Genomic DNA, 12,302 nt, shown 5'->3' with positions numbered 1-12,302 from the left:
CAACGAGGTCAATTTGGGCCATTTACGGTCATTTACCATTTGATTTTCAGTTACTTCCTGTTGATTTTGGGGTATTTTATGGGTCTCTTCCTTTTTATTTTAAGTTACAGAACCTAGGAATCACCCAAATGAATAGGCAGCGACTCAAACTCAACAGGAAATGACCTGGAAATGAACAGCAAGTGACCTGGAAATGCCTCAAAAATCGGACAGAATGACTGCGAATGTTTCGAATTAGCGCTGCAACGATTACCGTATTTTTCGGACTATAAGTCTCACCTGAGTATATGTCGCACCAGCCATAAAATGCCCAACAAAGAGGAAAAAAAAAACATAAGTCGCACCGTAGTATAAGTCGCATTTTTGGGGGAAATTTACTGGATAAAATCCAACACATAGAACAGATATGTCATCTTGAAAGGCAATTTGAACTAAAAATTAGGGCTGCAGCAATCGATTATTTTAGTAGTCGATTAATCGATGAACTAGTTAGTTCGAATAATCGAGTAATCGGATAAGGAACATGAAAAATGAAAATACCTGAGCTGAGCCTCAAACAGTATACATTTTTTTAAAAAATTTTAGGGCTGTCAAACGATTCAAAATTTTAATCGAGTTAATTACAGCTTAAAAATTAATTAATCGTAATTAATCGCAATTCAAATCATCTCTAAAATATGCCATATTTTTCTGTAAATTATTGTTGGAATGGAAAGATAAGACACAAGATGGATATATACATTTAACATACGGTACATAAGGACTGTATTTGTTTATTATAACAATAAATCAACAAAATGGCATTAACATTATTAACATTCTGTTAAAGCGATCCATGGATAGAAAGATTTGTAGTTCTTAAAAGAAAAATGTTAGTACAAGTTATAGAAATTTTATATTAAAACCCCTCTTAATGTTTTCGTTTGAATAAAATTTGTAAAAATTTCAATCAAAAAATAAACTAGTAGCCCGCCATTGTTGATGTCAATAATTACTTACACAATGCTCATGGGTGCTAAAGCCTATAAAATCAGTCGCACCCAAGCGCCAGCAGAGGCGGCAAAACTCCATAAAACACAATTAACAAGTGAGCGTTTCACTGTACCGTCATTTAAATCTGTCTGAGCGGGGCAAATGCGTTAATTTTGTCAAATATTTTAACGTGATTAATTTAAAAAATTAATTAACACCCATTAACGTGATAATTTTGACAGCCCTAAATTTTTTTAATGAGGATCTACGTATAACAAAAGAACAATTGGCTAACTTTACATAGTGAAAGTCCGCTAGCTTAAATGCTCTAAAATGCTCCCGTTTTTATTTATTTTTTTTTATAATGCTCTTAACAAAGGGTTCAGACACATATTCCGACAAAAAAACGGCTAAATATACCTATAAACTAAATTATGAATGCATTAAAAAACATTAGCTCAAACAAAAACTTGGCTACGTTGGTCTTAACAGGGAGCAGTTGGATTCAGCCATGTGAAATGAGGCAGACCAGAAGGCAGTGTATCCACCCTAATCAATAAAACTAAATGCAAACACTTTCAAAATAAACCATTACAACGCCACTTTAATAAAACGAATACTCAAAGCAACACAATTTAATTTGAATATTTTTTTTCTAATCGAATACTCGAGTTTAATCGATTAATTGTTGCAGCACTACTAAAAATACAACAGAGAACAACATGCTGAATACGTGTAAAGTCTAATAATGTTACATGATGCATTAACAATGAAACGCGAATGTACTGTCCTCACCGGGACGCTACGGCTCGGTCCTGGCTATACAGCGAGCTTAACTCCCAAATGACGATGCTGGACGTCCGTAAATATTTTGGCCGTCGCTTTGACACCATCATTTGGAGAGTGAAACTAAAAACAGAAATAATACAAATCCATTTCGTCCTCGACAACAAACAGGTTCGCATCAACGTAAATAAATGATAATTAGCTGCTATTACAGCAGTGACACAAACGGTTAGCATGCTTTCGCTAGCATTAGCACATCCTTCGAACAACCATACAGCTGGCTCTAAGTGTCCGATCGTGGGTGGAAAACACACAACAAGAACAGAAAAGATGATACACACAGCTCCTGCCTCTGTAGAGATATTTTACAGGCATCAACAATGAACGTAGGTTCGCAGCCGTGTTTCTCTCTCTCTCTCGCCCACTCGCTCAGAAGTTGTGTAGCTGTCCGCCTTTTTCTGGCGTGTGAGCGCTCTTCTTCGTGTAAACAAGTGCGAGTGTGGCCCCACTTGGGCGTGAAGGCGCCACAAACGCTATAATCAATAATACAATTGAACACACATTGCCAAAGGCAGAACGGGAACGTGGCGGCCATAGCTATTAAGAGTTATTCCGATAACTATAGCATAAAGAACATGCTAACAAGTTTACCAAACCATCAGTGTCACTCCAAAACACCAAAATAACATGTGAAATGATATACAGTGGGGCAAATAATTATTTAGTCAACCACTAATTGTGCTATTTCTCTCACTTGAAAATATTAGAGAGGCCTGTAATTGTCAACATGGGTAAACCTCAGCCATGAGAGAATGTGGAAAAAAAAAACAGAAAATCACAGTGTTTGATTTTTAGAGGCTCTATTTGCAAATCATGGTAGAAAATAAGTATTTGGTCAATAACAAAAGTTCATCTCAATACTTTGTTATGTACCCTTTGTTGGCAATAACGGAGGCCAAACGTTTTCTGTAACTCTTCACTCACAAGCTTTTCACACACTGTTGCTGGTATTTTGGCCCCATTCCTCCATGCAGCTCTCCTCTAGAGCAGTGATGTTTTGGGGGTGTTGTTGGGCAAAACGGGCTTTCAACTCCCTCCACAGATTTTCTATGGGGTTGAAATCTGGAGACTGGCTAGGCAACTCCAGGACCTTGAAATGCTTCTTACAAAGCCACTCCTTTGTTGCCCTGGCTGTGTGTTTGGGATCATTGTCATGCTGAAAGACCCAGCTCATCTTCAATGCCCTTGCTGATGGAAGGAAATTTTCACTCAAAATCTCTCGATTCACGGCCCCATTCATTCTTTCCTTTACACAGATCAGTCGTCCTGGTCCCTTTGCAGAAAAACAGCCCCAAAGCATGATGTTTCCACCCCCATGCTTCACAGTGGTTATGGTGTTGTTCAGATGTAATTCAGTATTCTTTCTCCTCCAAACACGAGAACCTGTGTTTCTACCAAAAAGTTGTATTTTGGTTTCATCTGACCATAACCCATTCTCCCAGTCCTCTTCTGGATCATCTATATAATCTCTAGCGAACCGCAAACGGGCCTGGACTTGTACTGGCTTCAGCAGGGGGACACGTCTGGCAGTGCAGGATTTGAGTCCCTGGCGACGCATTGTGTTACTGATAGTAGCCTTTGTTATTGTGGTCCCAGCTCTCTGTAGGTCATTCACTAGCAGTGTTGGGCACGTTACTTTAAAAAAGTAATTAGTTACATTATTCACTACTTCTTAGTAACTGAATTACTCTATAGCAAAAGTAACTAGTTAACAGGGAAAGTAACTATTTCCGTTACTTTAAAAAGAACTTGTTGTATGTCAAAGAATTTGAGCAGTATTCGAGTCAGTGGAATAGAGAAGAACAGACAGATAGTTAACTTGTTAGGTGCTTCAGCAGATTTGAATTGCTTACCACAGATGTCGACAAAAGCTTTGCCCCGGGACATAAATTACACATTACATGCAGGTTCTTTCCTTTAATTTCGACAAACTTGAAATAGTGTCTCGATCTCCACCTCTTAAAGGACAATTTTTCTTCTGACTGCTCTGCCATCCCGACCCTGTGCATCCGTTTTGCGCGTGTGTTTGCCGCACGCGCTGTTCCGGTTTGCTTGTGAAATCACCGGCTCTGATTGGCTTACCACGACACATGACTCTAACCCTCAGCCAGTCACAATCACTTCCATCGCATCTCTTGAGGGGCTGCATTCAGGTAGGCTAGTTTCCCGACAATTCACGTCACCTTCAAAGAGTCTGCCGTCCTCAAGATGGAAGCGAAATTATTGCTGGCTGACAGTGGGAGATGGGAACGAGGCTAGCATCAGGTGTAGCAAACACAGAAACGTTACCAGACTTTGGAAAGCATTGTCTAATTGAATGAACAGGGACAAACAGCTTGGAGTCAGAAGTACGTGCGCTATTCTCGAACCTGAACGCACCCAAAGTCTTGGATGACAAATCATCAGAGCAGAGTCGACTCGACACGGCTGGTAGTTTCTTCAATTTATTCAGAGTAAGTAATCTTTTTGATCAATTGATCAAATCCAACACATAGAACAGATATGTCATCTTGAAAGGCAATTTAATATAAAAATACGATAGAGAACAACATGCTGAATAAGTGTACAGTATGATAATGTTACATGATTAATGAACAACGAAATGTGAACATGTCCGGTAAGTTAACGTAACATAGCTAGTAAGAGTTATTCAGATAACTATAGCATAAGAACATGCTAACAAGTTCACCAAACCATCAGTGTCACTCCAAAACACCAAAATAACATAGGAAATGATATCATAATGTGTTAATAATTTCACACATAAGTCGCTCCTGAGTATAAGTCGCACCCCCAGCCATACTATGACAAAAACTGCGATTTATAGTCCGAAAAATACGGTAGTTAGATTACCCCGTTACTGAAAAAAAATAATTTACTCCCAACACTGTTCACTAGGTCCTCCGGTGTGGTTCTGGGATTTTTGCTCACCGTTCTTGTTATCATTTTGACCCCACGGAGTGAGATCTTGCATGGAGCCCCAGATCGAGGGAGATTATCAGTGGTCTTGTATGTCTTCCATTTTCTAATAATTGCTCCCACGGTTGATTTCTTTACACCAAGCGTTCTACCTATTGCATTCATTCATTGATTCAGTCTTCCCAGCCTGGTGCAGGTCTACAATTTTGTCTCTGGTGTCCTTTGATAGCTCTTTGGTCTTGGCCATAGTGGAGCTTGGAGTGTGACCGATTGAGGGTTGTGGACAGGTGTCTTCCATACAGATAATGAGTTAAAACAGGTGCCATTAATAGAGTTAACGAGTGGAGCCTCGTTCGACCTCGTTAGAAGAAGTTAGACCTCTTTGACAGCCAGAAATCTTGCTTGTTTGTCGGTGACCAAATACTTATTTTCCACTCTAATTTGGAAATAAATTCTTTAAAAATCAAACAATGTGATTTTCTGTTTTTTTTTTCTTTTTTCTCCACATTCTGTCTCTGGTTGAGGTTTACCCATGTTGACAATTACAGGCCTCTCTAATCTTTTCAAGTAGGAGAACTTGCACAATTGGTGGTTGACTAAATACTTATTTGCCCCACTGTAAGTATTTTCATGCAAAAGACTAAGACTATGATGAAAATTAAAAGGGCAGCCAAAACAACAGTGATGACTAAGAAGTATTTTTTACCAAAAGGCTAAAACCAACATTAAAAGGGTTGGCGCAGACTCACCAGCGCGTGGAAAGACGAAACAGAGAAGATCCCCAGGCGTCCCATGGCCAGCTTGGTGGGTCGCGAGGCAAAGGCCAGCAGGCGCTTGGGGTTGGGCAGCTCGCCGCCCTGCAGGCTGGCCAGGTAACAGCGGAATCGGAAAAGGTCCATGTGGAACTGCTCCAGGTTCTGCTCCCACAAGAAGATCTGCGCAAACACCGGCGGAACGTCGCTAGCTTTCGTTTGGACTGAGCCGGCAAAGCCGCTCAGCGCGCTTATACCGGCATCGGCTCCCGGTTCTGGAGACGGCGACAATGCGGCGCATTCCTCTGGCTGCCAGCGTTTCACGCGTTTTAGCTATTCACTCGGGCACAATGGGGAAACTGACACTGACCCGAGAGAAGCGCCCAGATCGGGGACGATCGAAACGGGCCTGACAAAGACCGCTTGATCTCCCCTTAACAAGGGGTCCAAAGAGATAATTTATGAGAGGTGGAACCGATGAATGTAGCCACAAGCATTGCACTGATACTGGTAGCATTAGTATTAGAGGTCGACGATATGGGATTTTCAAAGGCCGATCCAGATTTCTAAAAAATAAATTCAGCCGATTCCAAGTGTCTAAAGCCAATTTTATAAGCTAATATTTGATGTCAATATGCTTTTCATTAAAGCTTAAAGTGCGTACGACAGGAGAAAAAAAAAGTCTTAAATAGCATTATTATGTGAATTAGAATCATATTCTGAGACGATTCTACTATATACAACAATTTAACAAAGCGCAGATGACGAGAAATTAGTCTATTAATCTGCTGGTTAGCCACGCCTACCATTGTAGGGCTCTAGCGTCCCCAACAGGTGGATGACGTCAGCGGGAGAATGGGCTCATCGGTTTTACTATTCAGCCCATTGAGGGGGAATTATTCACAACGAGGAAAATGCGACGAAGAGAGCCTCAAAATGTCATCGTTTAAGTCTCTCTACTCCAGTATTTCTGCAGGGTATTCTTTTCATCCAAGTATTTTTTTCCCCAATAGCTAAATAAATGGCATGGTCATGACAAATAAGTCTTGTGCTAAATGGAATGTGAAATAATAAAAATGCATTTATTCAGGACGACATGGCTAAATGACTCCATAATGGTCAAAACTGTCGACTACACCTTTACTGTCGCACCTCCCGAACGATCTTTATTGCCAACTAAGTCGGGCTTATGTCATTTTCCTTCCCAGGCTTCGAAGAATGTAAACAAACCAAGAGGCGTGACAGCTAGCCGACATGCTAACACGAACCGAGTGATGTTTCAAAGTCTTCGAAGCGGATAATCACATAACTAGCCGGGATCATTTCACATGACGACTGGGTTGTCGATTGTACAACAAGTTACAGCTCGTCATTCCCCTGCTCAGCTATAGCTCAGCTATATATCAGCTGATATCGACCGATCTTGAAATCAGCCCGGTATATTGGCTGACCGACAGTGGGGCAAATAAGTATTTAGTCGACCACTAATTGTGCAAGTTCTCCCACTTGAAAATATTAGAGAGGCCTGTAATTGTCAATAGAGGTGGGAATCTTTGGGCACCTAATGATTCGATTATGATTCAGAGGCTCCGATTCGATTATGAATCAATTATTGATGCACCACAACCCCCGCTTTTAATTTTTTGTACACTAGTTCCAAAATTGTTCAAAAATCCTCTCAGGCTAAACATACTACGATTTCAGTATCAAGTTAACCGTTAAAAACAGTAAATAAAATACTCAAGTCCCCATTCTGTATCGGCAGCTTTAAACTACATTCAATTAAGTTAATGTTGTGAATCAACCGTTAAAGTTGTGAAAATTGCTCCCGTTATTTCATAATTTCCCTTCTGTCTACTTTCGACGTGAAAGTTTTAAAACTGTTTCGTCATTTAAAGATAGATTCAAGTCAAGATTTTGCCGTTTTTTTTTTCTAGATAAAAAGTAATTAGGTTCGCTACAACAGAGCCTTCTAGAGAAGTCTACTGCTTTAAGTTGGCGCCTGTTAACTACCACGGAGAAGTCTGTCATGGTATATGATCTAACACGGACGTCGTCTGTCATTTCACATCTAGTTCTAGATATATGTGATATCTACCATAGCCGTATCTTGTCGTATGTTTGCAGCAACTAGCAACTGGCCACTGTTTGTAGCGGCTGACGGCCCCAGTCAGGTATTATTGTTTTTTGTTTTGTTTTTTTTATCTAGCGGCATGAGTTGAACATGATATTTACTCTCGGTCCATTTCTCATTGCGTCCCGAAGACCGCGCTGGCAGTGTTTTACTTCCGCTTTACCTGGTATAATTCACAATAATCGGAATTTGGATGTTTGTGAATTGTTCTCGAATCTTCCACGGCCGAATCGCTAATAATCTAAGAATCGGAAATTTCGCACGCCTCTAATTGTCAACATGTGTAAACCTCAACCATGAGAGACAGAATGTGGGGGGAAAAAAACAGAAAATCACATTGTTTGATTTTTAGAGAATTTATTTGCAAATCATGGTGGAAAATGGGTATTTGGTCAATACCAAAAGTTCATCTCAATACTTTGTTATGTACCCTTTGTTGGCAATATCGGAGGCCAAACGTTTTCTCTAACTCTTCACAAGCTTTTCACACACTGTTGCTAGTATTTTCGCCCATTCCTCCATGCAGATCTCCTCTAGCGCAGTGATGTTTTGGGGCTGTCGTCGGGCAACACGGACTTTCAACTCCCTCCACAGATTTTCTATGGGGTTGAGATCTGGAGACTGGCTAGGCCACGCCAGGACCTTGAAATGCTTCTTACGAAGGCACTCCTTTGTTGCCCTGGCTGTGTGTTTGGGATCATTGTCATGCTGAAAGACCCAGCCACGTCTCATCTTCAATGCCCTTGCTGATGGAAGGAGATTTTCACTCAAAATCTCTCGATACATGGCCCCATTCATTCTTTCCTTTACACGGATCAGTCGTCACGGTTCCTTTGCAGAAAAACAGCCCCAAACCATGATGTTTCCACCCACATGCTTCACAGTGGGTATGGTGTTCTTCGGATGCAATTCAGTATTCTTTCTCCTCCAAACACGAGAACCTGTGTTTCTATTTTGGTTTCATCTGACCATAAGGCATTCTCCCAGTCCTCTTCTGCATCATCCAAATGCTCTGTAGCAAACCGAAGACGGGCCTGGACGTGTACTGGCTTCAGCAGGGGGACACGTCTGGCAGTGCAGGATTTGAGGCCCTGGCGGCAGATTGTGTTACTGATAATTAGCCTTTGTTACTGTGGTCCCAGCTCTCTGTAGGTCATTCACTAGGTCCCCCCGTGTGGTTCTGGGATTTTTGCTCACCGTTTTTGTTATCATTTTGACGCCACGGGGTGAGATCTTGTATGGAGCCCCAGATCGAGGGAGATTATCAGCGGTCTTGTATGTCTTCCATTTTCTAATAATTGCTCCCACAGTTGATTTCTTTACACCAAGCGTTTTACCTATTGCAGATTCAGTCTTCCCAGCCTGGTGCAGGTCTACAAATTTGTCTCTGGTGTCCTTCAACAGCTCTTTGGTCTTGGCCTTAGTGGAGTTTTGAGTGTGACTGACTGAGATTGTGGACAGGTGTATTTTATACAGATAATGAGTTAAAACAGGTGCCATTATTACAGGTAACGAGTGGAGCCTCGTTAGACCTCATTAGAACAAGTTAGACCTCTTTGACAGCCATAAATCTTGCTTGTTTGTAGGTGACCAAATACTTATTTTCCACTCTAATTTGGAAATAAATTCTTTAAAAATTAAACAATATGATTTTCTGTTTTTTCCCCTCATTTTGTCTCTCATGGTTGAGGTTTACCCAAGTTGACAATTACAGGCCTCTCTAATCTTTTCAAGTTGGAGAACTTGCACAATTGGTGGTTGACTAAATACTTTTTTGCCCCACTGTATATTTCTGTCAAACTTGAATTAGTAATGATATGGCACTATGCGCTATAACATCTTTGGTATCAGAGGGTACTAAGAAATAACATGCTGCTGCCGCAAAATATGTACTTTTTGAGCTCTAGAAACAACTACAATCACTGATCGCCCTACCCAAGATGGCCGCTGGTACGTACACAGGCGTACAAAAAGGAGCGCTCATCAGCTTTCTCAAGATGATGATAGACATCCAAATCATGTTGCATCTAATCATCGTTCTGCTGTTGTGAAATTCACAGCAAAAGCATGAAAAGTCATTTCATTGCCACAACCAACATGGCCTCAGGGCAGCCATGTTGGTAGGGGCCACATTCCCATCAAAAACAATGCAAAAAAAACCAGAACTTGTTTATTTCTCGACCGAAAACTATTTGATCAACGATCAATCAATTTTGAAAGCATGTGCTGTTTGCTCAGTGGCTGCCATGGACGATCTTAAGACGTCCAATCCATTTGAAATGGGAGGATCGGCAGCAAATAACAAACGATCAGTTGCTGCCAACCTCCCGCTTCCAATGGATTGGACGTCTACTCGTGATAAAATTAATTGAAATTCGCAGCGGAAGGATGTTTAATACGTCACGTCACACGATTTGACTTACAGTGTATCACAAAAGTGAGTACACCCCTGGCATTTCTGCAGATATTTAAGTTTACCTTTTCATGGGACAACACTAACAAAAAAGACACTTTGACACAATGAAAAGTACTGTAATCTGTGTGCAGCTTATATAATAGAGTTTATTGATTTTCCCTTCAAAACAACTCAAAATATAGCCATTAACTCATTCACTCCCGGCCATTTTCACCAAAGCACGGCCCTTCGCTCCCGGCCGTTTGACTGGATTTTGACTGATTTTGCAAGGCCCACAGAAAATTCTGTTCTATTGCTATATAAACATGGAAGCCACCACAATAAAGATTAAACTCTTTTCAGCAGAAAAAAGTAAGTTCATATCTTTTTCCATTCTTTAGAAATCAGCATTAGAAAATAGCTTTGTTTGAGCAATTTTCCAATTTCTGATGAAAAAAACGGAGAAATTGAGCTTTTTGTGAAAGCGTACATTTCAAACATAACTGACTTTAACACAGCTATTTTTTGCTTTAGTTACATCCAAAACATCTGAATAATTTCTTCCTTGTACAAAATAACATAAACAACAGGACAAATAGTTTTTGATAGCAAAGTAACAATTTTAGGGCTGTCAAAATTATTGCGTTAACGGGCGGTAATTAATTTTTTAAATTAATCACATTGAAATATTTGACGCAATTAACAGACATGCCCCGCTCAGATTAAAATGACAGCAGTGTAATGTTCGCTTGTTACTTGTTTTTTGTTGTTTGGCGTCCTCTGCTGGCACTTGGGTCCAAATGATTTTATGGGTTTAGGGCAGTACTTCTCAAATAGTGGGGCGCGCCCCCCCTGGGGGGGCGCAGAGCGATGCCAGGGGGGGCGCATGTGTCCTCGGGGAACATGCTTTTTTCTTTTTTCTTTTTTTTTGCCGGACTGGAATAAAGTGTACTTGCACATCCACTCAGTGGGTGGCAGTGGCGCTCTCATTTTCAGAGTGCGTGCAGTATTTTTGAACTAAGGAAGAGCACTCAGCACACAGAAAACAGACATGAAGAGCAGTGCGCCGCCGCCGTTTTCGAAAGCCGTTTTCCGACCGGACTCACTCACGCAGTTACCCACTGTCTTCTCCGGTTCTCACGTGTCCGCCCGAGAAGTGCCATTTTCGGCTTGGGATCGTCACGACGACCGCCCTCACCTACGGTTCTACCTCGGCCGCCGAGAATGCGCTTTTTTCGGGCCGTTTGCCTTTTAGCTTTGACTTTTAATACAGTGGGGTGATGAGGAAAGACTACTGTTTACTGTGTCTGAAAATAATTACAGTATAGCGGACTGCCAGAAGCCAAATCAATTAAGACGCCACTTAAAGACATTCGACCCCAATCTCATAGATAAGCCGCTTGATTGTTTTTCAGCGAAAACGTGCCGAATATTGCCAACAATAGTCCTGCTTTGTCAGTGTTATATCAGTAAACCAGTGAGCATTGTTAGCATGCTCATTGTATAATGACTCCACACCATTGCAAAGGAGGTAATACTGAGTGTGAGCAGCAAAAATAAAAACTGTCCTTCTGTCCAAGGACACTCTTTTTTTCCTTTATTCATTTTTGTTTTTTCGGTCAAATTTTTTGGCATATTGTCCTCATGAGTAAATGTTTCTAATCAATTTGAATTTGTTATTATTTACGGATTTTATTACATTTTATTTTTCTGTATCAAATGGTCAAAAATACCTTGAGTGTATTTTTACAGTTTGAATGTGACTTTTTTTTTTTTAATTCAGGCAAACTGATGCACGTCAAGTCTTCTCTGTTACAAACAAAACAATGTTAATAAAGTTATACTTTATTATAAGTTGATCTGTTACTTTTTTTCTTTATTAGAAAAAAAGGACACAATGTTAGGCAGATGCATATTTATAATAGTAATTTTATAGACGAATAATACTATTTACAGTGGCGGCGGAGAGTTTGGGGGGGCGCGAAACATTTACGTCTTGCTTGGGGGGGGGCGTAACAGAAAATAATTGAGAAGCACTGGTTTAGGGAGTGAGCATGGTGTAATGACATCAACAATGGTGAGCTACTAGTTTATTTTTTGATTGAAAATTTTACAAATTTCAATCAAACGAAAACCTTAAGAGGGGTTTTAATATAACATTTCTATAACTTGTACTAACATTTATCTTTTAAGAACTACAAGTTTTTCTATCCATGGATCGCTTTAAGAGAATGTTAATAATGTTAATGCCATCTTGTTGATTTATTGTTATAATAAACAAATA

At 40.4% G+C, this 12,302-nt stretch overlaps 1 protein-coding gene across 9 annotated transcripts in view; it reads right to left on the bottom strand.

Annotated features, from left to right (window-relative positions):
- tiam1b (TIAM Rac1 associated GEF 1b) overlaps nucleotides 1-12,302 on the bottom strand; it is a 176,207-nt gene that overhangs the window by 84,395 nt on the left and 79,510 nt on the right. For 8 of the 9 annotated variants that reach the window (XM_057838495.1, XM_057838501.1, XM_057838496.1 and 5 more), the window contains one exon: nucleotides 5,487-5,672. The exons of the other annotated variant lie outside the window; for it this stretch is intronic. In XM_057838495.1, the coding sequence (XP_057694478.1) occupies nucleotides 5,487-5,672 (186 nt within the window). The remainder of the gene's footprint in view (nucleotides 1-5,486; nucleotides 5,673-12,302) is intronic. 9 annotated transcript variants of the gene reach the window in all.

The sequence above is a fragment of the Corythoichthys intestinalis genome, chromosome 6 (assembly GCF_030265065.1).
Source record: "Corythoichthys intestinalis isolate RoL2023-P3 chromosome 6, ASM3026506v1, whole genome shotgun sequence".
Taxonomy (NCBI): domain Eukaryota; kingdom Metazoa; phylum Chordata; class Actinopteri; order Syngnathiformes; family Syngnathidae; genus Corythoichthys; species Corythoichthys intestinalis.
This window is presented reverse-complemented; position numbering and strand designations above follow the sequence as displayed.